This window comes from Giraffa tippelskirchi, chromosome X, assembly GCF_054371585.1.
Source record: "Giraffa tippelskirchi isolate mGirTip1 chromosome X, T2T-mGirTip1v1.2.pri, whole genome shotgun sequence".
Lineage (NCBI taxonomy): Eukaryota > Metazoa > Chordata > Mammalia > Artiodactyla > Giraffidae > Giraffa > Giraffa tippelskirchi.
This window is the reverse complement of record NC_137289.1, coordinates 100,554,405-100,582,308: the sequence shown is the minus strand read 5'-3', so window position 1 is coordinate 100,582,308 and position 27,904 is coordinate 100,554,405. Positions and strand designations below refer to the sequence as shown.

General features: G+C 38.4%; 1 protein-coding gene across 4 annotated transcripts in view; it reads left to right on the top strand.

Annotated features, from left to right (window-relative positions):
* Nucleotides 1-27,904, top strand: part of FAM120C (family with sequence similarity 120 member C) — a 147,521-nt gene that overhangs the window by 102,747 nt on the left and 16,870 nt on the right. For 2 of the 4 annotated variants that reach the window (XM_081565456.1, XM_081565455.1), the window contains 5 exons: nt 17,345-17,459; nt 19,559-19,768; nt 20,973-21,174; nt 25,436-25,574; nt 25,961-26,018. In XM_081565456.1, coding sequence (XP_081421582.1) covers nt 17,345-17,459; nt 19,559-19,768; nt 20,973-21,174; nt 25,436-25,574; nt 25,961-26,018 — 724 coding nt within the window. The remainder of the gene's footprint in view (nt 1-17,344; nt 17,460-19,558; nt 19,769-20,972; nt 21,175-25,435; nt 25,575-25,960; nt 26,019-27,904) is intronic. The other 2 variants (XM_081565457.1, XM_081565458.1) reach the window with 2 other exon arrangements.

The following is a 27,904-nucleotide window of genomic DNA, read 5'->3' as shown; positions in this document are numbered from 1 at the left end:
GCAAGGACATCAGGCTACACATTGCAGGAAAGACAGACTGTCCAGAATTAGTTCAGACATGTCACTAAACAAATAAACTAAAAAGCAGCAACTACAGTGCTTTGGGAAGGAGTCAAAAGTCCAGAGTTGCTATATTATCAAACTGTCCAATGTCAAATAAAAAATTACAAATCTTGCAAAGAAATAATAATATGTGGCTTATACTCAGGACAAAAAAACAGTCAATAGAAACTGTCTCTGAGGGCATATGTATATAGGACATAGTAAAAAAGACTTTCAATCAGCTCCTGTAAATATATTCAAAGAAATAAAGGAAACCATATCTACAGAATTAAAGTATGCTGACAATGACCCATCAAATGCTGCTGCTGCTGCTGCTAAGTCGCTTCAGTCGTGTCCGACTCTGTGCGACCCCATAGACGGAAGCCCCCGTCCCTGGGATTCTCCAGGCAAGAACACTGGAGTGGGTTGCCATTTCCTTCTCCAATGCATGAAAGTGAAAGGTGAAAGTGAAGTCGCTCAGTCGTGTCTGACTCTTAGCAACCACATGGACTGCAGCCTACCAGGCTCCTCTGTCCATGAGATTTTCCAGGCAAGAGTACTGGAGTGGGGTGCCACTGCCTTCTCCAGACCCATCAAATAGAGAATAGCAATAAGAAAATAGATCTGTCAAGATGGTCGAGTAGAAGGAGACATGCAACTCACCTCACCCCATGAACACATAAAAAATACATCTACATATGGAACAATTCTCACTGAAAACTAATAGGAAACTGGTGGAAGGACTCCTGTACAACCAAGACAACAGGAAAGATTCATCCGTAATTAGGCAGGGAGGGAAGAAAAGCAATCAGGTCAGGCCCCGTACCCCTGGGAAGGAACTCAGAGGAACAGGGAGATTACCTGGGGAGTAAGCTGTTTGAGCCACAGATTGGGATGGCCCGGGATCCGACACAGAGGAGACAAGCCCTCTTGACTGATTGGAGGACCACAGGGACTAACAAGAGGGCTGTGAGAAGCCTGGATTGAGAATGAGAAGCATGTGTGTACTAGCTTACCAGCAAGGCAGGGCAGAAAGGGCAGAGTGAAGACTGCCCCAGTGACTGCCAGGTTTCCCACAACTGCCCCAGTGCCAATCCCAATTGAGTGACTGCTCCAGACCCACTTATCCACAGTGCAGCACAGTACTGGATCTAGGGCTGCCACAACCAGGTAGAAAGCTCAGATGTGGGACACAGAGGCTGCTGAGTTCCAGGGAGGGTGTCTGGGTGGGGCTATGATATCCATTGTTGGTGCTTACTCAAGAGGAGAGTGAAAAAGTTGGCTTAAAGCTCAACATTCAGAAAACTAAGATCATGGCATCTGGTCCCATCACTTCATGGCAAATAGATGGGGAAATAGTGGAAGCAGTGAGTGACTTTATTTTTGGGGGCTCCAAAATCACTGCAGATGGTGATTGCAGTCATGAAATTAAAATAGGCTTACTCCTTGGAAGGAAAGTTATGACCAACCAAATTCAGTTCAGTTCAGTCGCTCAGTCATGTCAGACTCTTTGCGACCCCATGGTCTTGATGAAAGTGGAAGTGGAAACTTTCCTCCTTGGAAGGAAAGTTATGACCAACTTAGACAGCATATTAAAAAGCAGAGACATCACTTTGTCCACAAAGGTCCGTCTAGTCAAGGCTGTGGTTTTTCCAGTGGTCATGTATGGATGTGAAAGTTGGACTAGAAAGAACGCTGAGCACCGAAGTATTGATGCTTTTGAGCTGTGGTGTTGGTGAAGACTCTTGAGAGTCCCTTGGACTGCAAAGAGAGCCAACCAGTCCATCCTAAAGCAGATCAGTCCTGGGTGTTCATTGGAAGGACTGATGTTGAAGCTGAAACTCCAATACTTTGGCCACCTGATGCAAAGTGGTGACTCATTTGAAAAGACCCTGATGCTGGGAAAGATTGAGGGCAGGAGGAGAAGGGGACAACAGAGGATGAAATGGTTGGATTGCATCACTGACTCAATGGACATGGGTTTGGGTGGACTCTGGGAGTTGGTGATGGACAGGGAGGCCTGGCGTGCTGTGGTTCATGGGGTTGGAAAGAGTCAGACACGACTGAACTGAACTCAAGCAGTGCATTAGAAGTAGCCCGAAACTCTTGACAGTGGCCACTGTAGCACAGCTCACCTCCCCATAAGCACCAAGAATCAATACAGGCCCCACCTGCCCTGAGTGTCACTCCACGGCAGGGCTGGGGCAGTGGAGGCTGAGGGCAATCATTGGATATGAGAGACAATGGGGAGTTGAACCAAGGCTGCATCTGAGCAGAGCAAGGGAAACAGTTGCTGGCGCCTACACAGGCAGTGCCTTGGAGATAGCTTGGACCTCTTTCCACAGCTGACATGAGCTCTGAGCTTGCATGGGCCCCCCCTTGCTTCAGCACGATCTCCCTCTGGGGCAAAAGTCCTAGTGCAGGAAGTGGGGAAACACATACTTAAAGGGAACAGAGCCAACTCAGCTAGATCCTAAGGGCTTCCATTTCAGCACCTTGGGACCTGACCCAAACCTCTGACAGGATGATGATGGCCACTGAGCAGAGAGGAAGCCCTGCCTCACACCAGACTCCTCCCCTAGCACCTCCATCTCCAGCCCCACCTCCTACCACAGTGATAGCTGCCCGCATACCCTGAGGAAAGACAGTGACTTGCATCCACATGAAATTCAGCCCTCCCACCAAAGGCATTAGGCACACCCAATCTACACGGGACACTCCCATATAAAGACATCCCTGCAAGACCACAATGGGTAACTGTTTCACCTAATTTCATAGGCACAGAGAAAGTTTAGCCAAAATGCAAAGACAGAAGAACTGGTCTCAATTGAAACAGCAAGAGAAAACCCTTGGAAAAACAAATAATGAAAAGAAATAAACAATAAACAATTTGAAGCATTAGTAATAAGAATGTTAATTGAATTAAAGAACAGAACAGATGAGCACAGTGAGAATTTTAACAAGAACTTGAAAATATCAGAAATGAAGAATTCACAAGAGTTGGATTCTGAATATACTCCCTTTGAAAGGTCATTTAGATATTTAAATAGAATGTTCTGTAAGCAGTGAATATATGTGTTTAATATGATAAACTTCCAAGATTATAGATAAGTCAAAATAACACTTATGATATTTATTTATTCATATGATAAAATACTTAGAACTTAACTGATTCAAGTAGATTAAATAAGTGTAGTAAGTATAAGATTGTGAAAATTATGAAGATATCTGAGAAAAAAAGAGCTTACTGTAAAAAGCATACCAAAACAATAAAAATTTTTAGAATTGGAAAAGGAAGAAATGAATAATTCATTAACTTAAATAAAAACACACTAGAAAGAATGAATAGCAGACTAGGGATTCAGAAGAAAGCATAAGTGATCTGGAAGATAGAATAATGGAAATCACCCAGTCAGAAAAGCACAAAGAAAAACGAGTTTTTAAAAATGAGAACAGTTTGAGATCTCTGAGATAACATTAAGCATACTAACATTCATATTATAGGGGTCACAGGAGGAAAAGAGAGAGAAGGGGATCAAAAATATATTTGATGAGATGATGGCTAGAAACTTCCCAAACCTGAAGAAGGAAACAGATATCCACATACAGGAAGCACAGAGGGTCTGAAAAAAGATGAACCCAAACAGACCCACACTAAGACATATTATAATTAAGATGAAAATCTGAGTGTAAATCAACAGATGAATGGATAAAATACATGTGGTGTATTTCTGTCTATGTCTCTGTGTGTGTGTGTGTGTGTGTACACACACACATATATATACACACACATATATATAGTGGAACAATGCTGAGCTGTAAAAAATTAAATGCTTCCATTTACATCAATATAGGTAGACCTAGAGAATATTAGGCATAATGAAATAATTCATACAGAGAAGGACAAATTACTGTATGATGTCACTTATTTGTGGAATCTAAAGTAAAATTAATGTATATAGCAAAACAAAAACAGTTTCACAGATATAGAAAACAAACCAGTGGTTACCAGTGGGGAGATGGAAGAGGGGAGTGGCAAGATATGGTTATGCAATTAAGAGATACAAACTACTATGTATAAAATAGATAAGCAACAGAATATATTATATAGCACAGGAACTTATAGCCATCATTTTGTAAGAACTCTTAATAGAGTGTAATCTGTAAAACTACTGAATCATGGTCCTGTATACCTGAAATTAATACAATGTTTAAATCAACTATGCTTCAATAAAAAAAGATATAAATTACTAAAAGAAACCAAATAATTATTCTGAAGTTGAAAAATATGTCTTCATTGAAGTGAAAAATTAACTCAAGGAATTCAATAGCAGATTTGAGCTGAGAGAAGAAAAATAAATCAGAGAATTTGAAGGCAGATCAATAGAGATTATCCAGTCTAAAGTTCAGTTCATTTCAGTCACTCAGTCGTGTCCGACTCTTTGCGACCCCAATGGACTACAGCATGCCAGGCTTCCCTGTCCATCACCAACTCCCAGAGCTTGCTAAAACTCATGTCCATCGAGTCAGTATTGTAAAAAGAATGAATAAAAATGGAAAGAGACTAAAAGACTTGTAGGACAATATCAAGCATACCAACATATGCATAATAGATGACCCAGGAGAAGGAGGGTGGTTAGAAAAAAAAAATATGAAGAAATAAGAATTGAAAACTTACCAAATGTGATGAAAAACAAATCTGCCCATCTGAGATCAAAATCTCCATTTAATACAACCTCAAAGATTCACACTTAGACACTGTTGAAAAGAGAAAGCCAACTGTATCTCTTCTTTGGAGAAATGTCTGTTTAGTTCTTTGGCCCATTTTTTGATTGGGTCGTTTATTTTTCGGGAATTCAGCTGCAGAAGTTGCTTGTATATTTTTGATATTAATTGTTTGTCTGTTGCTTCATTTGCTATTATTTTCTCCCATTCTGAAGGCTGTCTTTTCACCTTGTTTATAGTTTCCTTTGTTGTGCAAAAGCTTTTAATTTTAATTAGGTCCCATTTGTTTATTTTTGCTTTTATTTCCAATATTCTGGGAGGTGGGTCATGGAGGATCCTGCTGTGATTTATGTCGGAGAGTGTTTTGCCTATGTTTTCCTCTAGGAGTTTTATTGTTTCTGGTCTTACGTTTAGATCTTTAATCCATTTTGAGTTTATTTTTGTGTACAGTGTTAGGAAGTGTTCTAGTTTCATTCTTTTACAAGTGGTTGACCAGTTTTCCCAGCACCACTTGTTAAAGACATTGTCTTTTCTCCATTGTATATTCTTGCCTCCTTTGTCGAAGATAAGGTGTCCATATGTGCGTGGGTTTATCTCTGGGCTTTCTATTTTGTTCCATTGATCTATATTTCTATCTTTGTGCCAGTACCATACTGTCTTGATGACTGTGGCTTTGTAGTAGAGCCTGAAGTCAGGCAGGTTGATTCCTCCAGTTCCATTCTTCTTCCTCAAGATTGCTTTGGCTATTCGAGGTTTCTTATATTTCCATACAAATTGTGAGATGATTTGTTCCAGTTCTGTGAAAAATACCATTGGTAGCTTGATAGGGATTGCATTGAATCTATAGATTGCTTTGGGTAGTATCCTCATTTTCACTATATTAATTCTTCCAATCCATGAACATGGTATATTTCTCCATCTGTTTGTGTCCTCTTTGATTTCTTTCATCAGTGTTTTATAGTTTTCTATATATAAGTCTTTTGTTTCTTTAGGTAGATATATTCCTAAGTATTTTATTCTTTTTGTTGCAATGGTGAATGGTATTGTTTCCTTAATTTCTCTTTCTGTTTTCTCATTCTTGGAGTATAGGAATGCAAGGGATTTCTGTGTGTTAATTTTATATCCTGCAACTTTACTATATTCATTGATCAACTCTAGTAATTTTCTAGTAGAGTCTTTAGGGTTTTCTATGTAGAGGATCATGTCATCTGCAAACAGAAGACATACAGATGGCTAACAAACACATGAAAAGATGCTCAACATCACTCATTATTAGAGAAATGCAAATCAAAACCACAATGAGGTATCATTTCACACCAGTCAGAATGGCTGCTATCCAAAAGTCTACAAGCAATAAATGCTGGAGAGGGTGTGGAGAAAAGGGAACCCTCTTACACTGTTGGTGGGAATGCAAACTAGTACAGCCACTATGGAGAACAGTGTGGAGATTCCTTTAAAAACTGGGAATAGAACTGCCATATGACCCAGCAATCCCACTGCTGGGCATATACACCGAGGAAACCAGAATTGAAAGAGACGCGTGTACCCCAATGTTCATCGCAGCACTGTTTACAATAGCCAGGACATGGAAGCAACCTAGATGTCCATCAGCAGACGAATGGATAAGGAAGCTGTGGTACATATACACAATGGAATATTACTCAGCCATTAAAAAAATACATTTGAATCAGTTCTACTGAGATGGATGAAACTGGAGCCCATTATACAGAGTGAAGTAAGCCAGAAAGAAAAACACCAATACAGTATACTAATGCATATATATGGAATTTGAAAGATGGTAACGATAACCCTATATGCGAGACAGAATAAGAGACACAGATGCATGGAACAATTTTATGGACTCTGAGGGAGAAGGTGAGGGTGGGACGTTCTGGGAGAATAGCATTGAAACATGTATATTATCATATGTGAAACAGAACACCATTCCATGTTCGATGCATGTGACAAGGGCTCAGGGCCGGGGCAATGGGATGATCCAGAAGGATGGGATGGGGAGGGAGGTGGGTGGGGGGTCCAGGAAGGGGAACACATGTAAACCCATGGCTGATTCATGTCAATGTATGGCAAAAACTATTACAATATTGTAAAGTAATGAGCCCCCAACTAAAATAAATAAATTTATAAAAAAAAAAAAAAAAGAAAAGAGAAAGCCAGTCTTGAAAGAGGCAAGAGAGAAACAGCTAGTTACATACCAGAGAACCAGAAGAAGATGAACAGTAGTCAAAAGTTAGAAGTAACCTATTTTCACTGTTGGATTAATTAAGAAACAAGAAGTTATGTATACATATAATACAATATTATTCAATCTTAAAAAGGAAGGAAATTCTAACACATGCTACAACATGACTGACCGTTTAAGATATGCTCAGTGAACTATGCCAGTCCCAAAAAGACAAACATTTTATGATTCCACTTATATGAGGTATCTAGAGTAGTCAAATTTAGAGACAAAAAGTAAAATGGTGGTTTCCAGGGGATGAGGGGAGAGAGGAATGGGGAGTTACTGTTTAATAGGTATAAGATTCAAGTTGGGAAGAAGAAAGTTCTGGAGGTGGGTAGTGGTGATTATGCAGCAAAATTTGAATGTACTTAATGCTGCTGAACTGTATACTTAAAAATTATTAAAGTGGTAAATATTATGTTATATATCTCTTACCACAAGTAAAACAAAAAGGAAGACAAGGAATGTGATCTCCAGAGTTTAGGGTAGGGCAACCCTATTCTGAGCAGAATTATAACTTAACTACTGAAAATTATTTTTAAAATCGTTTAACCCTCAGGCATACCATAGCCTAGAAGACAAGGACTCCTTCTCCTCCTAGATCCCATTCTTGGGTTATAGTTTCACCCTGGAACAGGATTACTCCCAGTTCTTTATCAACCCCAGCCCTGTGTCCCAGTAGGTGTGGTAAAGAGGCTCATTTAACCAGCCTCCACTCATGGCAGAAGCTCTAATCCAGGGGCAGCATGCCAGTGATACTTGGGGCCCTGATCATTCCCACTGAGCTCATGTGTCAGAAGGAGTTTCCACACTGGGAGGGTCAAGCCAAAAAGACTAGGGGCTGCCAACCCATCACCCCATCCTCAGTACCCACTTGTAGAGCAGAATGTCACTTGTCACTCTGAGAAAAGCAGCCCCAGATCTGGTACAGTGACTAGGAGCTCTTTTTAGGGGGAAAAGCAGGCCATAAGAATGAGGAGCTCTATACTTCTACCTAAAGTGACTGTCTTTATTTGGAACACAGTTGATGGTAAGGAATTAACACGAGGCTGGTAACTCCATGATACAAGCAGAATGGCAGAGCATCTAGAAGTTTTATAGAGGGAGTTGGGGAAATAAACAACCAAGAAGAGCCATCCTAGAGCTCCCCTGGTGGCTCAGTGGTAAAGAATCTGCCTGCCAGTGCAAGAGACAGAGATTTGATCCCTGATCTGGGAAGATCCCACATGGTCCCAACTTCTGAGCCTGTGTTCTAGAGCCCAGGAGCCACAACTACTGTGTGGATCACAACAAAATGTGGAAATTTCTTAAAGAGATGGGACTACCAGACCACCTTACTGCCTCCTGAGAAACCTGTGTGCAGGTCAAAAAGCAACAGTTAGAACTGGACATGGAACAACAGACTGGTTCCAAATAGGAAGAGGAGTACTTCAAGGCTGTATATTGTCACCCTGCTTGTTTAACTTATATGCAGAGTACATCATGTGACATGCTTGGCTGGATGAAGCTTAAGCTGGAATCAAGATTGCTGGGAGAAATATCAATAACCTCAGATGTGCAGATGATACCACCCTTATGGCAGAAAGTGAAGAGGAACTAAAGAGCCTCTTGATGAAGGTGAAATAGGAGAGTGAAAAGGCTGGCTTAAAACTCAGCATTCAAAAAACTAAGATCATGGAATCCGGTCCCATCACTTCATGGCAAATAGATGGGGAAACAATGGAAACAGGAACCGACTTTATTTTCTTGGGCTCCAAAATCACTGTGTACAGTGACTGCAGCCCTGACATTAAAATTGCTTGTTCCTTGAAAGAAAAGCTATGACAACCTAGAGAGCATATTAAAAAGCAGAGACATCATTTACTTTGCTGACAAAGGTCCATGTAGTAAAGCTATGGTTTTTCCAGTAGACATGTACGGATGTGAGTATTGGACCATAAAGAAGGCTGAGCACCAAAGAATTGATGCTTTCCAAATGTGGTGCTAGAGAAGACTCTTGAGAGTCCCTTGGACAGCAAGGAGATCAAACCAGTCAATCCTAAAGGAAATAAACTCTGAATATTCATTGGAAGGACTGATGCTGAAGCTCCAAGACTTTGGCCACCTGATACAAAAAAATGGACTCATTGGAAAAGATCCTCATGCTGGGAAAGATCGAGGACAGGAGGAGAAGGGGGCAGCAGAGGATGAGATGGTTGGATGGCATCACTGACAATGGACATGAGCAAACTCTGGGAGATAGTGTAGGACAGGAAAGCCTGGCATGCTGTAGTCCATGGGGTCACAAAGAGTTGGACACGACTGAGCAACTGAACAACAACAACAACAGTTAAATAAGTGGGAAAACATCCCTTGTTCATCTATAAGAAGATACAAGATTTTTAAGATGGCAGTAGTCCCCAAGTTTGACTACATATTTACCATAATCCAAAACCCCAGATGGCTTATTTGCAGAAATTAACAAGCTACACTAAAATTAATGTGTAAATGCAGTGCACTCAGAGTAGCCAAAGCAGTCTTGAAAAAAAGGCAAAATTGTAGATTCACACTTTTTAATTTAAAAATTTACTACAAAACTACACTAATTGGGACAGTAGTATAAGGGTAGGCATATAAATGATGAAGTACATTTGAGTGCCCAGAAATAAACCCTTCCATTTATGGTCAATTGATTTTTGGCAAAGGTACCACAATAATTCGGTGGGGAAAGATAGTCATTTTAGCAAATAGTTTTGTGATAACTGGATATTCATATGCAAAAGAGTGAAGCTGGATCTCTACCTCACATAATATACAAAAATTAACTCAAAATGTGTCATAAGCCTATATGTAAAAGCCCAAATTATAAAACCTTTAGAAGACAACACGTAAATCTTCATGATCTCAGACTAGGCAATGATTTCTTAGATATAATGCCAGAAGCATGACAGAAAGAAAAGTACATAAATTGGACTAGATCAAAACTAAAAGCTTAATCCACAGCAAACATTATTCTCAATGGTGAAGTACTGGAAGTATTTCCTCTAAGACCAGGAACAAGACAAGGGTCCCCACCCTCATAGTTTTGGAAGACCTTGCCATGGTAATTAGACAAGTAAAAGAAACACAAGGAATCCAGAAAGGAAAAGAAGTAAAACTATTAGTGTTTGCAGTTGACATGATACCATACATAGAAAATCCTAAAGATGCCACCAGAAAACTACTGGAGCTGATCAATGAATTTAGTAAAGTCACGTAATACAAAATTAATACACAGAAATTTCTTGCATTCCTATGCACTAACAACAGAAAAAATCAGAGAAATTAATGAGTCAATCTCACTCACCAATGCACCCAAAAGAATAAAATACCTAGGAATAAACCTACCTAAGGAGACAAAAGACCTGTATGCAGAAAAGTATAAGACACTTATGAAAGAAATCAAAGACAACACAAATAGATGGAGAGATATACCATGTTCTTGGATTGGAAGAATCTATATTGTAAAAATGACTGTACTATCCAAAGCAATCTGCAGGTTCAGTGCATTCCATATCAAATTCCCAATAGCATTTTTCACAGACTAGAACAAAAAATTTTACAATCTGTATGGATATGCCAAAGACCCCAAATAGCTGAAGCAGTCTTGAAAAAGAAAATGGAAGGGAAGAAATCAGGCTCCCTGACTTCAGATTGTACTACAAAGCTGTGGTAATCAAAACACTATGGTACTGGCACAAAAACAGAAATATAGATCAATGGAACAGGATAGAAAGCCTGGATAAACCCACACACCTTATGGTCAACTTATCTTTTACAACAGAGACATGAATATACAATGGAGGAAAGATAGTCTCTTCAATAAGTAATGCTGGGAAAACTGGACAGCTACATGTTAAAGAATGAAATTAGAACGCTTCTTAGACCATACACAAAAATAAATTCAAAATGGATTAAAGACCAAAATGCCACACTGAATACTATAAAGCTAGAGGAGAACATAGGCAGAACACTCTTTGCCATAAATCACAGCAAGATCCTTTTTGACTCACCTCCTAGAGCAGTGAAAGTAAAAACATAAATAAACAAATGGGACCTAATTAAACTTAAAACTTTTGCACAGCAAAGGAAACTGTAAACAAGATCAAAACACAACCCTTAGAATGGGAGAAAATAATTGCAAACAAAACAACTGACAAAGGATTAGTCTCCAAAATGTATAAGCAGCTCATGCAGCTCAATATTTAAAAAAAAAAAAAAAGCCCAGTCAAACAGTGGACAGAAGACCTAAACACACATTTCTGCAAAGAAGACATACAGATGGCCAACAAACACATGAAAAAATGTTCAACTTTGCTCATTATTAGAGAAATGCAAATCAAAACTACAATGAGGTATCACCTCACACCAGTCAGAATGGCCATCATCAAAACATCTACAAACAATAAATACAGTAGAGGATGTGGAGAAAAGGGCACCAACCCTCTTGCACTGGTGGTTTGAATATAAATTGATGCAACCACTATGGAGAACAGTATGAAGAAAAGTAGGAATAAAATTACCATATGACACAGCAGTCCCACTACTGGGAATATACCCTGAGAAAGACCATAATTCAAAAGAACACATGTACCCCAATGTTCATTGCAGCACTATTTACAGTAGCCAGGACATGGAAGCAACCTATATGTACATCAACAGATAAATTGATAAAGAAGTTTTGGTTCATATATACAATGGAATATTACTCAGCCATAAAAAGGAATGAAATTGGGTCATTTGAACCGATGTAGATGGACCTAGACTTGGTCATACAGAGTGAAGTAAGTCAGAAAGAGAAAAATAAATATCGTATATTAACACATATATATGAAATCTGGAGAAATGGTACAGATGAACCTATTTGCAGGGCAGGAATAGAGACATAGATGTATAGAACAGACTTACGGACACAGTAGGGGAAGGGGAGGTGGGAGATGAATTGAGAGAGTAGCATTGACATATATATTCATTACCATGTGTACAATAGGTAGCTACAGGAAGTAGCTGTATAGCACAAGGAGCCCAGCTCAGTGCTCTGTGATAACCTAAAAGAGTGGGATGTTGGGTGGTGGGGAGGAAGACTCACAAGGGAGGAGATATATGTGTACTTATAGCTGATTCACGTTGTTGTACAGCAGAAACTAACACAACATTGTAAAGCAATTATATTCCAGTTAAGAAATTTAAAAATTATACTCCAATCAAAAAAAATTATACTCCAATTAAAAACAAAAAGCTAAAAGCCTGTGTGGTAGAGATAATGCCATGAAGAAAAGTGAGAACCCAACTAACAGAATGGGATAAAATGCAAATCGTATATCTGATAAGTGTCTAAAGTATCCAGAATGTATAAAGAATTCTTACAACTCAATAATAAAGGAGAGATGATTTGATTTAAAAATCAAATGGGCAAAAAAGTTCAATTGACATTTCTCCAAAGTAGATATATAAATGGCCAATAAGCATATGAAAAGATATTCAACATCACTAATCTTTAAGGAACTGCAAATCAAAAATACAATGAGATGCCAGTTTATACCCATTAGGGTGGCTATAATTAAAAAGACTAACAACAAGTGTTGGTGAGGATGTGGAGAAATTGGAACACTGCTGGTAGGAACATAAAATGAAGACACATATTCACACAGAAACATGTTCTTGAATATTCATATAGCATTACTCATAATACCCAAGAAGTGGAAATAACTCAAATGTCCATCAACTGATGAATGGGTTAACAAAATGTAGTATAGTCATACAATAAAATATTATTCAGTTATACTAGATGTCCATCAGCAGACGAATGGATAAGGAAGCTGTGGTACATATACACAATGGAATATTACTCAGCCATTAAAAAAATACATTTGAATCGGTTCTACTGAGATGGATGAAACTGGAGCCCATTATACAGAGTGAAGTAAGCCAGAAAGAAAAACAACAATACAGTATACTAATGCATATAAATGGAATTTGAAAGATGGTAACGATAACCCTATATGCGAGACAGAATAAGAGACACAGATGCATGGAACAATTTTATGGACTCTGAGGGAGAAGGTGAGGGTGGGACGTTCTGGGAGAATAGCATTGAAACATATATATTATCATATGTGAAACAGAACACCATTCCATGTTCGATGCATGAGACAAAGGCTCAGGACTGGGGCAATGGGATGACCCAGAGGGATGGGATGGGGAGGGAGGTGGGTGGGGGGTTCAGGAAGGGGAACACATGTAAACCCATGGCTGATTCATGTCAATGTATGGCAAAAACTATTACAATATTGTAAAGTAATTAGCCCCCAACTAAAATAAATAAATTTATTAAAAAAATATTATTCAGTTATAAAAAGGAATTAACTATTGGTTTATGCTAAACGTGGATGAACCTTGGAAAACAGTAGGCTAAGTGAAATACACCAGTCACAAAATGACATACATAGTTCTATTTATATGAAATGTTCAGAATAAGCAAATCTGTAGATGTGGGATTACCAGGGGTCTGAGGGAGGGGCAAATGTAGAGTGAATGGTAATGGATATGAGGCTTCTTTTGGGGGTGATTTAAGTGTAGTGGTGACAATTACATAGCCCTGTGGATTAACTAAAATCAGTGACTTTATACACTATTAATACATGAATTGTATAATAATTTTATCTCAATAAAGCTGTAAAGTAGAAAGGAAAATGAAATAGATCCCTAGATAACCAAAGATTAAGAGAATTTATTGCTGTCAACTTGCCATATAAGAAGTATTAAAAGATGTCCTTCACATTGAAAGGAAATGACACCAAATGAATGAATAATAACCACCTGTAGTGGTTATATATAAAAAGTGGTATAAATATATTTTTTTTTCTCATTTGTTCACTTAACCTATTTAAAAGACAACTGCATAAGTCAATAGGTATAAAATTGTGTGTTGGTTTTAGAATAATAGCATAATACACATGACAGTAATAACATAGTGGAGGGAGGAAAGGAGAGAACTGTATTGGAGTAATGTTTCTACCTTCTACTGGAATTACTTAGTACTAATTTAATGTGGTGTGTAAGTTAAGATGTATTTTGTAATCTACACAGCAACCATTATGAAAATAACTAAAATATAGTAAAAAAAAAAAAAACCAAAATAATTAAAATGCTATACTGGAGAGTATTTAATGCAGTGGAAGGCAGTAAAAGAAGAACAAACAAAAAAGCAAAAAAGGTATGACACCTGTAAATCTAAACATATCAACAACTACATCAAATGTAACTGGACTGAACATTCCTATCAAAAGGCAGAGATTGTGAGATTTGATACAAAGCATGAGCTATCTACAGGAGATATACTTTGGATTCAAAGACACAAATAGGTTAAAAAACAAAGAATAGAAAAAAATATACCATACAAGCAATAACCATATGAGATATAGTAGCTGTACTAATATCAGACAAAATAGACTCTAAGACAAGTAATGTTACAATAGACAAATAAGAAAATTTTGTAGTAACAAAAGGGTCAATTCATCAGGAAAATATAATAAACATATATTCCTAACAACAATGTCCCTAAATACATGAAGCAAAAACTGGTAGAGTTTAAGAATGAAATAGACACTTCAACAATGATAGTTGAAGGCTTCAATGCCCTACTCTCAATAATGGCTAGAATACCTAGACAAAAAGCAAAAATATGGAAGATTCACGAAACATCATCAACCAGCTTGACCTGACCTGATACAAATGATGAATATAGATCCTTCACACTATACACAAAAATGGATCATAGACTAAAATGTGATAGTTAAAACTATCTAACTTATAGGAGAAAATTTTCATGATTTTGGGTTAGGTGAAGATTTCTTAGATACAAAAGCCAAAGCAAAATCCACCTAAAAAAATAGATTTCATCCAAATACAAAATTTTTACTCTTCAAAAGCCACCATTACAAAACAGAAAAGACAAGCCATAGACTAGAGAAAATATTTACAAATCATATATCTGATAAAGGACTTGTATCAGAATATATATAATGAACTCTTAAAACTTATAAGAAAACAGACAACTCAGTCTAAAAATGAATAAAGGATGTAAATAGACATTTCATCAGAGATGACATTGGGTTGTAATATAAACACATGAAAAGATTCTCATCTTCAGTAATCATTGAGGAAATGCAAATTTAAACCATAATGAAACACCACTTCACTCAGCTGAAATGATTATAATAATAAAAAAAAGACAATGACAATGACAAATGTAGGCCTGGCTGCAGAGAATTGGGATTCCCTCATACACTGATGGAAATTTAAAATGGTATAGCTACTTTGGAGATTAATTTGGCATTTTCTTAACAGGTTAACCATAAATATATAAATAGTCACTCAGTTGTATCCGACTCTTGTGACCCCATCGACTATAGCCCATCAGGCTCCTCTGGCCATGGGATTCTCCAGGCAAGAATACTGGAGTGGGTTGCCATTCCCTTCTCCAGGGAATCTTCCCAACCCAGAGATCAAACCTGGGTTACCTGCATTGGCAGGCAGATTCTTGACTGTCTGAGTCACCAAAGAATCCCATACAATAATCATATGACTCATTTATTTCACTCCTAGGTATCTGTTGAAAAAATAGGTCCACACAGAGTTGCACATTAATGTTCAAAGAAATATTATTCATAATAGTCAAAAAGTAGGAACAACTCAAGTATCTGTTACTGGTAAGTGGATGTCCATCAATAAAATATTACTCAGTGAAATAAAACTACTAATGCATGCCAGAACACTGAACCAACCTCAGAATCACTATGCTTCATGGCAATGAAAATAATCAAAGAAGGAACATTCATGGATGTACCATTGTAAAGCTGTCAGTTCTCAAATTGATCTGGAGATTTAACACAATTCCTGTGGGCTTAATGCAAGGTTTTTTATGAGTGAAGACAAACTTATTCTAAAATTTATGTGTAAATTTATATAGGCCCTTAAAATAGCTAAAACAATCTTGCAGAAAAGAAGTATAGGAATCACTCTACCTAATATTGTAGCCAAAATAATCAAGACAGTGGAGTTATTTGCAAAGGGATAAGCCCATAGGTCAATGGAACAAAATTAAGAACCTAGAAATAGAACAACACAAGTATACTCAAAAGTGTAAAAACAATTCAATGGAGAAAGGATAGCCTTTCAACAAATGGTGCTGGAACAATTGGACATCCATAGGCCAAAGAAACAAACACTTCAATCTGAACCTCACACATTATACAAAAATTAACTCAACCCTGTCTAAAGAAGGCATCCTAGGAACTTGTTTAGAAAACTGGGAATTTTTGAAGAAAGCATTAACCATTTTGTCTCTAGACTGCTGTTCTAATCTACAGATTCCGAACTTGAGTTGTCACATTTCCTGCTTCCAGGCAACCCTGCTCGCTTCAGACTGGCCCCCCCATAATCATAATTGGCAAGAGCCAATTCCTTAATACATATCTTGTTGCTCCTGTTTGTCCTGAATTCAGTGGTTTCTGTGTCCTGGCAGACTGCTTGGTTTGTCTCGAGGCTGAAGTCAAGGTGAAATTCTGTCAGCACCAGGGACCTCTCTGTTCAGTCCTGAATGGATTTTCCCTCCAATTGCAGGGCTTGTGCCTATACTTGTGCCACTAAATGTATAAAGGTATATAGTTATACCACCCCCAGATTCTCATTGTTGAATATATTGTACAGTGTTAAATACATTGCACCCTTAAAGCCATGTGTCCATTTTAAAAATCTGAACAAAGGGCCAGCATATACTTGAGGTCAGTGTTTGGTGAATTTAATAAAATAAAAATGATCAGCACTTCTGGAAGTCTATTTTGAATGAATAATCAGACATACAGATGAGATTTAAATATGTGAATATCTTCATAGTATAAAAGAAAATGAATAGTATGTTTCTAATATTATAGGAATATTTATATAAATTGATGAAACACATGCAGAACATGAAGTCATTTAAAACCATGTTTTTGACAAGTATTTAATGAATGAAAGGTTCTTATAATGTTGAATGAAAAAAGCAAGATAGAATATTCTATATGTAGTATGAAAAAGAGAAAAAAACTGAGATTTGAGATGCTAGGAAGAAGCCATAAACTTAGTAGTAGTTATATGTGAATGGTGCCTGTCTCCTCTACCATCTAGATGAAGTAACCAAAGGCAGAGATTCTTTTCCTTTATTTCAGAACCTAGCTAGCATCTGGCACATGGTAGATTACACTTAGCTAATTAAGTGTTTGTGAAATGAATAAATGAGCTTTTGTCACTTAATATGATGCTGTTATCTTCTAGATACATGGTTCAATGGCCTGGTGGCCGAATCCTGCATCGTCATGAGCTAGACACCTTCCTGGCACAGGCAGTTTCTACTCAACTTTATGAACCAGATCAACTTCAAGAACTCAAGGTGATTTGAACTATCCTCATTTAAATTATTTTACAAGCTCATAGCTCTATTTTAGGTCTTTTTTTTCCCTGCAGCTGAGGAGAAGAGTAAGTTCTGCAGGTAAATGTTTGATTTACTTTAGCCAAATATTTATGTCTATTAATAAACCCAACACTGCTTACATACTGATGGGTGAGAATGGGTAGAAAAAATGGTATTGTGTAAGACTGGTAAGTTGTGGCCAATAGATCACAGTAAGGTTTCCAACTCTTGCAAAAGATGCTACAGGGGACTTATCCTGGTGTTCCCTGTTTGTCTTTGAGTAAATGTCTACGCTCTCTCCCTGGTGGCTCAGTGATAAAGAATTTACCTGCAGTGCAGGAGGTGCAGGGGACACAGGTTCGATCCTTGGGATGGGAAGTTCCCCTGGAGGAGGAAATGGCAACCCACTCCAGTATTCTTGCCTGGAGAATTCCATGAACAGAGGAGCCCACAGGCTACAGTCCATCAGGTCGCAAAGAGTCAGACACAACTGAGCACACACACAATCCAGTACTTGATTTACAATATTACATTAGGTTCAGGTGTTAGCACAGTGATTTGGTATTTTTGAAGATTATATTCCACTGTAGGCTATTATAAGATAATGGATATAATTCCCTGTGCTACCCTCCTTTTTAAAAATAATACTTACTCATGCATCGAACCTGGAATGGGGAGGGAGGTGGGAGGGGGGTTCAGGATGGGGAACACATGTAAACCCATGGCTGATTCATGTCAATGTATGGCAAAAACCACTACAATATTGTAAAGTAATTAGCCCCCAACTAAAATAAATAAATTAAAAAAAATAATACTTACTGAGTGTTAGAAGGAAGTCTAGACAAACAAGAGGAAGCAAGTAAATCCAGCATAATAACTGAAGGCAGTAGACTATAGTAGGTTAGAGAGTAGGCTCTGAAGCCAGGCTGCCTTGGGTTTGAATCTTAGCTTCATTAGGTTGCTTAACCTCTGTAGTTTCAGTTTCCCTACTTATAGTATTATGAGGATATTAAATAAAATAATCCATGCAAAACACTTAGAACAGTGGCTAGCATGCTCTAAGTATACAGTACTCAATTAGGTATTAATGCAGGACACTCCTCTTGTGACTTAAGTAGCCATGGTTCTTTGAGACCCTAGTATAAACTAGAAGAAAATCAAGTCTAGTAAGAACTACAAAATCTTGATGTGAGATCAGCTAAGGAAAAGATGAAAACAGTCTTAGACAAACAGTGTTGGTTCCTTTCTACAATAAATGTGATATCACTTGGTACTAGAGCTGGCACTGACAACTCCACACCACACCTAGGAGGGGACCTGCAAGTACTATCCCTTTTCCTGTTAAAGCCATCTAACATGTCAACTTGAGATAACCACTGTGTACATTTTGATGGTTTCTTCCAGCCTTTTGTCATGCACTTTCTACATGGTTGATATATTATTTATGTAATTTTATATTGTATTTTTAAACTTAAAGTACAACATATTTTCTATGTCTTAAAATTTTTTAGTAAATATTTTATCATATCGATGTATCATTTAATTATTCTTATGTAGGCCATTTGGTTTCCAGTTTTCACTTACTATATGTAATAATTAACATCTTTATGTATTAGAGCCTTATTCACACCTCAACTTCCTTAGAATAGATTCCTAAAAGTAGAATTTCTGAGTCAACAAATGTGACCATTTTAAGGTTCTTGATACATATTGCTTAATTTTAATATACATTGCTCATTAGTTTTATTTGAGTGTGCCATTTATTTCACCATATCCTCATCAGCATTGGATGTTCTTTTGGTCTTTTGTTTTAATTTTTTTCTGATTTGACAGGCAGAAAATTGGTATCTCAAGTGGATATCTGTTTAAGATTTGAAAGTTGATTTTTTTTGTAATGAGTATCTTCCAAACCATCTCAGGGAAAGAAATGAATAGAGGCTGCTTATGTACTCAAATGTCTGTAATGAAAAGTAACATGTTCTCATTTAACTGGAATAATCAGCAAAACAGGAATAAGAGCAAATGTAACCAATAATAGCAATTTCTTAATGGTAATTTTTCCTCTGTGGTGGTTTCAGATTGAGAAACTGGATGCTCGAGGGATCCAGCTTGCTGCCCTCTTCATGAGCGGAGTTGATACAGCCCTGTTTGCCAATGATGCCTGTGGCCAGCCAGTTCCTTGGGAACACTGCTGCCCCTGGATTTACTTCGATGGCAAGCTGTTCCAGAGCAAGCTAATTAAAGCAGGCCGGGAGAGAGTATCCCTAGTTGAGCTCTGCGATGGCCAGGTACCAGCATGTTGGGTAGCTACTAAGATCAACTGTGATCTGCTGTGAAAGTGAATGGCAGAAAAAGGTAAAGGAGCAGAGACACTGGGGAAGGAGGTAGCAGAAGTGGGAGAATGTGTCTGACCTTAACCTAACTTGGTCAAGGATGGTCCCAAAGGCCCAGGGTCTATGTACATGTTACAAAATCATGTTGGAAAGAGTTTTGTTTTTTTTTTTTTTAATGGGCTTCAAGTTTTCATATTCCTTTTTTTTGCTCTGAGTTATTTTTTCCCCATGGAATGAATGCTCAGATATACTATATGCCTTTCCCCTCATCCTTAGAATTTCATTTCACTTATTTACAAAAACTAAGTAATTTTTTCAAATGATATTTTTTATAAAGGAACTATTTTGGAAATAGAAGAGGGTAGTAAAATAGATGACAAAGTAAAAGCAGGGGATATTTTTTGCAATAAAGCCTTGGAAAAGATGAAAGAAGGCAAGGGAAAGGAGCCCTTACTTTGTTCTTTGTCCATTTGTGGGGAATAAGCTGAGAGATTAGAGAAGAGGCTGGCAAACTACAGAAAGATTTTTTTTAATTTGAATTTTTATTCCAATAAAGCTTTTTGAAACACGGCCACATTCATTCATTTACATATTGTCCATGACTGCTTTCATACTACAATGGCAGAGTCAGGTAGTTGTGACAGAAACAGTATGGCCTACAAAACCTATCTGGCCCTTTTCAGAACAAGTTTGCTGACCTCTTGACTAGAGGCATGGACTTCTCCTGGATAGAGGTCATGGTCTTTGATCCTGAATATGAGGGAGAAGGTTTAAAGGGTTTGTATGTGTCAAGTTTTGTTCTTTCTTTACATAATTCTATTTCTCCCCCTTAAAAAATAACCTAGCCTATTGGCTGTGTGATTGGCCATTTCTAAATACTCATTGTTGTATTTGTCTTTCTTGACCTAGTCATTGTGCCTCCTAAGCCCTTGGTCAGAACTAGTATGATGGTAGTTTGGCATCATGCAAAGAGTGGGAGCTTTGGTGTCAGGCAGGCTTCCCTGAGTATGTTACCTTGAGCCATTTAACTCCAGGCTATGATTCCGTTCGTGGGAATAGACTTGTGAGTTTGTACATAGACCGCCCAATACTGTACCTGAAACATAGGAGAAGTTTTAAAAATTGCAGCAGCTATTATTACTCTGTTCCTCCTTTGAAGGCTGATCTGGCAACCAAAGTGGAGAAGATGAGACAGAGCATACTTGAAGGAGTCAACATGAACCATCCACTGCCTTCTGCTCTACTTCCATCACCTACCTTTGTGCCTCCCATGGTGCCCTCTCTCTACCCTGTTTCACTTTACCCCCGAGCCATGGGCCCAATGCCACCTCCCCCTCAAGGAAGGAGCCGGGGGTTTGCAGGTCAGTACCTAAGAATAAGGTGTTTGTCAGTGTCAATCTATTTCATAATAACCCATCCAGTAATTACTGCCAGTTACAGAATCAGCAGTTTCATATATATCTTATCTCATTTACCATCTGTGCTGTAGTGTGGTTTGAAGAGTAGCTTATTGAAATGGAGGGGTGTAGCCTGGGGAAGAAAGCCCACTGACTTCCTAGACTACTCTCCATGGAAGTGATTAGTCCCTAAGGATTTGACTTATGAAGTAACTGATGTAAAAACCAAGAGTCACATTTTACTTTTTAGAACTGCAGTTCATGTGAACTGGGTCTTCATGGTTTCTGGTTAGCTCTCTCATTCCCAATAGACAGGTATACACAGGAGCTTGCAGGAAGAGCAGTGGGAAGAGCAGTAAATGACTAATGTCAGCAAACAACCGTAGCTTGATATACCCATTTCCACTCTGAGAGTAGACCTAACACATTTCCAGAGCATAGAGAGAAATAAGTCACAGTCTGTACCCTCTAGGGGATTGTGTTTTAGTGAGGAAAGCAAATACATACACACACATGTGGATCCACATATACATATACTGGGTTAGCCAAAAAGTTCCTTCATTTTTAAAGTTAGAATAAAAGACACATTTTTCATTTTCACCATGAACTTCATTGAACAAGGTATTCATTGTTTTGTTCCATTACCTTCTGCCATTTTTCAGGCAACTTCATAATTCCATCTTCCCAAAACTTTTTATTTTTAATTTTTTTGCAAAGAATAGTTCCAGGTGTCTTTGATAGTCTTCCAAAGAATTGAAATTTTTTCCATTAAGAGAATTTTGTAAAGACTGAAATAAATGGAAATCTGAAGGTACAGTGTCTGGTGAATACGGTGAATGAATCAGAACTTCCCAGCTAAGCTGTAACAGTTGTTGCCTGATCATCAAAGAAACATATGGTCTTGCACTATCCTGATGGAAGATTTGCATTTTCTGTTGACTAATTCTGGATGCTTTTAATCGGGTGCTGCTTTCAGTTGGTCTAATTGGGAGCAGTACTTGTTGGAATTAATCGTTTGGTTTCCCAGAAGGAGTTCATAATAGAAGACACCCTTCTAATCCCACCATATACAAAACATCACCTTCTTCAGATGAAGACTGAACTTTGATGTGGTTGTTGGTGGTTCATTTCACTTGCTGCATGATCTCTTCAATTCCACATTATTGTCCAGTATCCACTTTTAATTATCCATCACAATGAAATGTTTTCATTACGTTTAAGTAGAGAATCATAAGCAGAATTATAGTCAAGAAGGTTTTCCCTTAACTTATGTGGAACCCCAACATCAAAACGATGAACATAACCAAGCTGGTGCAAATGATTTTCAATATTTGATTTGAATATTTTGAGTATATCAGCTATCTCCCACATGGTGTAACATTGACTGTTCTCAATTAATGTCTCAGTTTGATCCCAATCAACCTGACTCTGGAACATTGTCCAGTGAGAAATCTCTACTACAAAACTTCTCAAACCACTTCTGATGTGTTTGATCAGTTATAGCACCTTCTCCATACACTGCACAAATCTTTTTTTTTTTTTTTGCATTTCAGTTTTTACCTTTCTTTTTTAAATAAATGCATGCTGATATGACAGCTGTCACAATACAATCTAACAAAATTGTCTCAAATGAAGTTAAAGAAAATTGAGCACTACTAGAGCCATCTTACAGAAAAAAACAAACCTTTTGACCAACACAGTATATACACACATATGTATGTATAAATTATGGTGATATCTGAACTGTGGCTTAATGACAAACAAATGCTCTTGCTTAGGTAGGTCAGGTACTGATCCTGATAATTCAAACAGCCTTTTTCCTGGTGAAACAGTATTTTAATGGGGACATTTTAACATGAAATGTCAAGATTCTGTGATCGGGTGAGAGTAGTATGGTTGAAGTATTTGTGATGTATTGCTCATCACTTTAAAAATAGTAAAGCTTGAAAGTTGAAATTTGTCTTAAATTTAGGGTCACAAAATTCAGCATGGATGTTTTAGTTCAAGGATGTGCCTAGGTGAGCAGTGTAAATGTCTGCTCAGTTCGCTCAGGTAATGATTAGGTCTCACAAACCAGGGAGCCAGCTCTTCATTCCATCCTTTGAAGATGTTTTTACAGATGCCTTCTCTCATTCTTTACATGCTGATTTTATTGTGTCTCAGAAGATAGCTTTAATTAAGGCCAAGTTCTCAGAAGGTCCTCACCACTGTCCCAGCTCTCAGTGATAGAACCTAGTCTCCAGTTACTGGTGGCTCATGAGGAGCCTCCTGCCTTCTTAAAGGCCACAATAGGATCCCCAAATGCAAGTCTTTCTTGTCCTCTTAGGATTGGCTAGTCACCTAGTTCCTTAGACTCCCATTGTTATATAAATGAGGGACTCTTTGCTAACAACCTGCTAAGTGAATGAAGAGTTATTAATATTTGGGTTTTTTCCATAAAATAAAGTTAAAGGTTTACTAGCATTCACTGTTTTATGAAAGCTTTCTTTTGTGCCAAATTGCAGAGCTGTACTGTGCTTGTGAGCTCACACACAGGTTGGAATTTCCTGTTTTAAGGTGATATCATGCTATCTTGTCTTTAATTGGTTCTGGTTTTCAACTGTTGCTATTCTTACTTTGTAATCATAAATCACTGTTAGTTTGTTGTTGTTGTTCAGTCACTAAGCTGTGTCCAGCTCTTTGCAACCCCATGAATTGCAGCACACCAGGCTTCCCTGTCCTTCATTGTCCCCCAGAGTTTGCTCAAACTCGTGTCCATTGAGTCAGTGATGCCATCCAACCATCTCATTGTCTCCTCTTCTTCTGGCCTCAATCTTTCCCAGCATCAGGGTCTTTTCCAATGAGTTGGCTGTTCATATCAGGTGGCCAAATATTGGAGCTTCAGCATCAGTCTTTCCAATGAATATTCAGGACTGATTTCCTTCTCAATTTAGTTTCATTATTTTTTGTTCTGTTTGGTTGTTTGACTAATCCTCCAGTGTGTAGTGACATGCATTTGAATCAAACGTAGTTTTGGCCAGTTACATGAGGATGTATAAATTCATGTTTCAGTTCAGTTCAGTTGCTCAGTTGTGTCCAACTCTTTGCCACCCCATGGACTGCAGCATGCAAGGCCTCTCTGTAAATCACCAACTCCCAGAGTTTACTCAAACTCATGTCCATTGAGTCAGTGGTTCCATCCAACCATCTCATCCTCTGTCGTCCCCTTCTCCTCCTGCCTTCAATCTTTCCCAGCATCAGGGTCTTTTCAAATGAGTCAGTTCTTTGCATCAGGTGGCCAAAGTATTGGAGTTTCAGCTTCAGCATCAGTCCTTCCAATGAATATTCAGGACTGATCTCCTTTAGGATGGACTGGTTGGATCTCCTTGCAGTCCAAGGGACTCTCAAGAGTCTTCTCCAACACCATAGTTCAAAAGCATCAATTCTTTGGTGCTCAGCTTACTTTACAGTCCAACTCTCACATCCATACATGACTACTGGAAAAACCATAGCTTTGACTAGACAGACCTTTGTTGGCAAAGTGATGTCTCTGCTTTTTAATATCCTGTCTAGGTTGGTCATAACTTTTCTCCCAAGGAGTAAGCATTTTTTTAATTTCATGGCTGCAGTCACCATCTGCAGTGATTTTAGAGCCCTAAAAAAATAAAGTCAGCCACTGTTTCCCCTGTTTCTCCATCTATTTGCCATGAAGTGATGGGACCGGATGCCATGATTTTGTTTTCTGAATGTTGAGCTTTAAGCCAACTTTTTCACTCTCCTCTTTCACTTTCATCAAGAGGCTCTTTAGTTCTTCTTCACTTTCTGCCATAAGGGTGGTGTCATCTGCATATCTGAGGTTATTGATATTTCTCCCAGAAATACATGAATACATGTGTACATGAAATAAATTCATTTCATGCTTTAAAAAGGTAGTTTTGGCCTATAATTTTCCAATAGCTAGATCTTAAGACCTCATTCTCTCTCCACAAATATTGAATGCCTACCGTGTATAGGCTCTGTAGTTGAAAAATGAATCAGGCACATCCCACTTGCTAAAGTGGATGTATGTAGATTTTCAGCCCCTTCTGAAATTTGCTTCCACCATGACCTTTTCTTGTTATCACAGTCTTTTTATCATAGAGAAATGGAAAAATACATAGAGTAGGTGGGCTGTGGATCTTTTATTCCACCTCTTATCCTACCTTGCACTTGCCATTCATTACTGCCATTGTTCCTCTCTTTCTAGGACTCCATCCAATCCCACCCCAAGGAGGAAAACTGGAGATTGCTGGGATGGTTGTGGGCCAGTGGGCTGGCAGCAGATCCTCCAGGGGGCGAGGCTCCTTTGGCATGCAAGTGGTTTCTGTCGGTGGGCCAGGAAAGGGGTATGTATTTGAGTAGGTTGGTATAAACTAGTATCAATCAAGGTGCTCTTGGGAAAATGCCCAGCTATTGAACCCTTTTATTACGATAAGAGGCATGAACCAACTTTGTATTTTTAAAGGCAGTTTTCAGTTGAGTTCAGTAAACATATAATAAATGCCCTGCCTTGAAACAGTTTTTGCCCTAGAGGAGGACTTGGGACACAGGACAATTCAGTATAACATAGAAGTGACAAATAGAGGTTTACACTGGTAACACAGAGGAGAGGCATCTAACCTAAGAGGGTCAAACTTGCTAGTGGAGGTGAGTAGTTAATTAAGTGAAAATGGAAGTACGGGCTATATGTGTTCCTCATGATCACTTTCCCCCCCCCCACCACTTTCTAAAGGCATGGAAAAGAACAGACTGGTAGAGGAGCCAAAGGACACAAAAAAGGAAATAAACAAGTAAGTACCTTTTTGAGATGATCTACCTCTTCTTGTTTTTGTTTTTGTTTTTTTGCAAGAGATCAGATCAGGCATGGAAACCTGGGAGCTTTCATAGCTTCTCCCAGCATTTGATTTCATCTGCCTACTCTCTAGCAGTCTGTTGAGGGTTAATCTGCCTAGGCTGTTCCCACAGGGCTGCAGAGTGTTATCCTTTTCCCTGAGTGAGGCCACAAAATAGAAACCTGGTACTGTGTCCTAAAGACCTGCACTTAGCAAAACATTACTACATGCAGCCATAAAGAGGCCAAAGTGAAATTAACAGTGGAATTCCAACAGCACACCTCAGTTTCTGTGATGCTACCAGAGATGCTTAGAAAATTGGATTTCTGCCTTTGCTGATGATGGGAGAGGAGGAGGCACTGCCATTCTGCTTGTTCTTGATGGTTCAGAATGGTCTGAAACTCACTTGTCTTCAAATTCACTGGTCCCCCATCCCCCTGTAGAGATCTAAAATCTTGTACTGGCTTCAGACTGCTTGGCTCCTCGTAGCATAGTCACTATCATTTCTTAAGTGCCTGCTTTCTCCAAAGCCCTCTACTAGATATTTTACATGTGGTTTCTAATCCTCACAAAGGTTGTTGATGAGATCATACTGCAAGGCAATTTTATCATCAGTCATCAATTACAGCTCAGCTCTCATGTATACAGCCAGCCCTCATTGCATCCATGTTACTCCCATTTTCTAATGTTTTCTCAAGGAATACAAATTTGCTTTAATGTTATTTTGAGTCCAACATGAAACTACAGTGATAAGTCCCCTACACAACATATTTTGTAATGTACTCCAAAGCCAGAAAGCAGTGACTTTGGGTTTTTCCAAAGCTTTTCAGCTTTTTCCAGAAACTGCTCAGTAAGGGAAAAGGGATTGCACTGTGCAGGAAAACGGATCACTCAGGTAGTCTCCCATAAGGTAGTACCCCATAAGATAGTCCTCTCATAAGTTTGGAGAAGGGAATGGCAACCCACTCCAGTATTCTTGCCTGGAAAATCCCATGGACAGAGGAGCCTGGTGGGCTACAGTCCATACGGTCACAAAGAGTTGAACACGACTGAGCACACATACACATACACGAGGTAGTACAGCCTTGATGAATTCACCATGATTCAGGGACTGATCAGTAGGCATACAGCCTAACAAAACTTGATATCTTTGGTACAATCATAGTGGATCCATCTTTCAGTGGTTGGCTCACATTAACCAACATCACAGAAATAGCTTTGTGGATATGGCTAAAGGAGTGGGGGAGGGGACAAAAAGGGAGAAGGTGAAAGGTAAAGTACTAATTTACAGTGGAAAGAAATAATTATCACAATATATTGTATACTTTTTCCTAGTCACTCTTATAAATACATGTATTTATTCCCGTTTTAAACAGGAAAAAACTGAGGCTCAGAAGAATGAAGCATCTTGCCCAAAATGACCATCAAGTTAGTATTAGAGTTGGCATTCTAGCTTGAGCTGACTGATTCCAAAGCCCTGTACTGTGCTAATTCTGATACAGTATAACAACTGTAATTGTTAGACAAGATTCAGACCTAGGCCTACCTGACTCTTGTATCCATGCTCTTAACCATGTCTAATCAGAGCTTTCTTTCTCTAAGAGCAAGCTGCCAAGGAGGCCATGGTATCAGAAGTTTGCCTGAGGGTGTAGAATCAGAATAGTAATATTAGCTAGCAATTATTGAGTTCTTACAGCATGCCAGACGCCACCATGCTTTACATGGTGTGTGTCATTGAATCCTTACATGAACCTATGAAATATATAATATTATTCTCTCTGGTTTATGGATACTATTTGATATCTAGTTAATAGATACTATTCAGTTCAGTCACTCAGTCATGT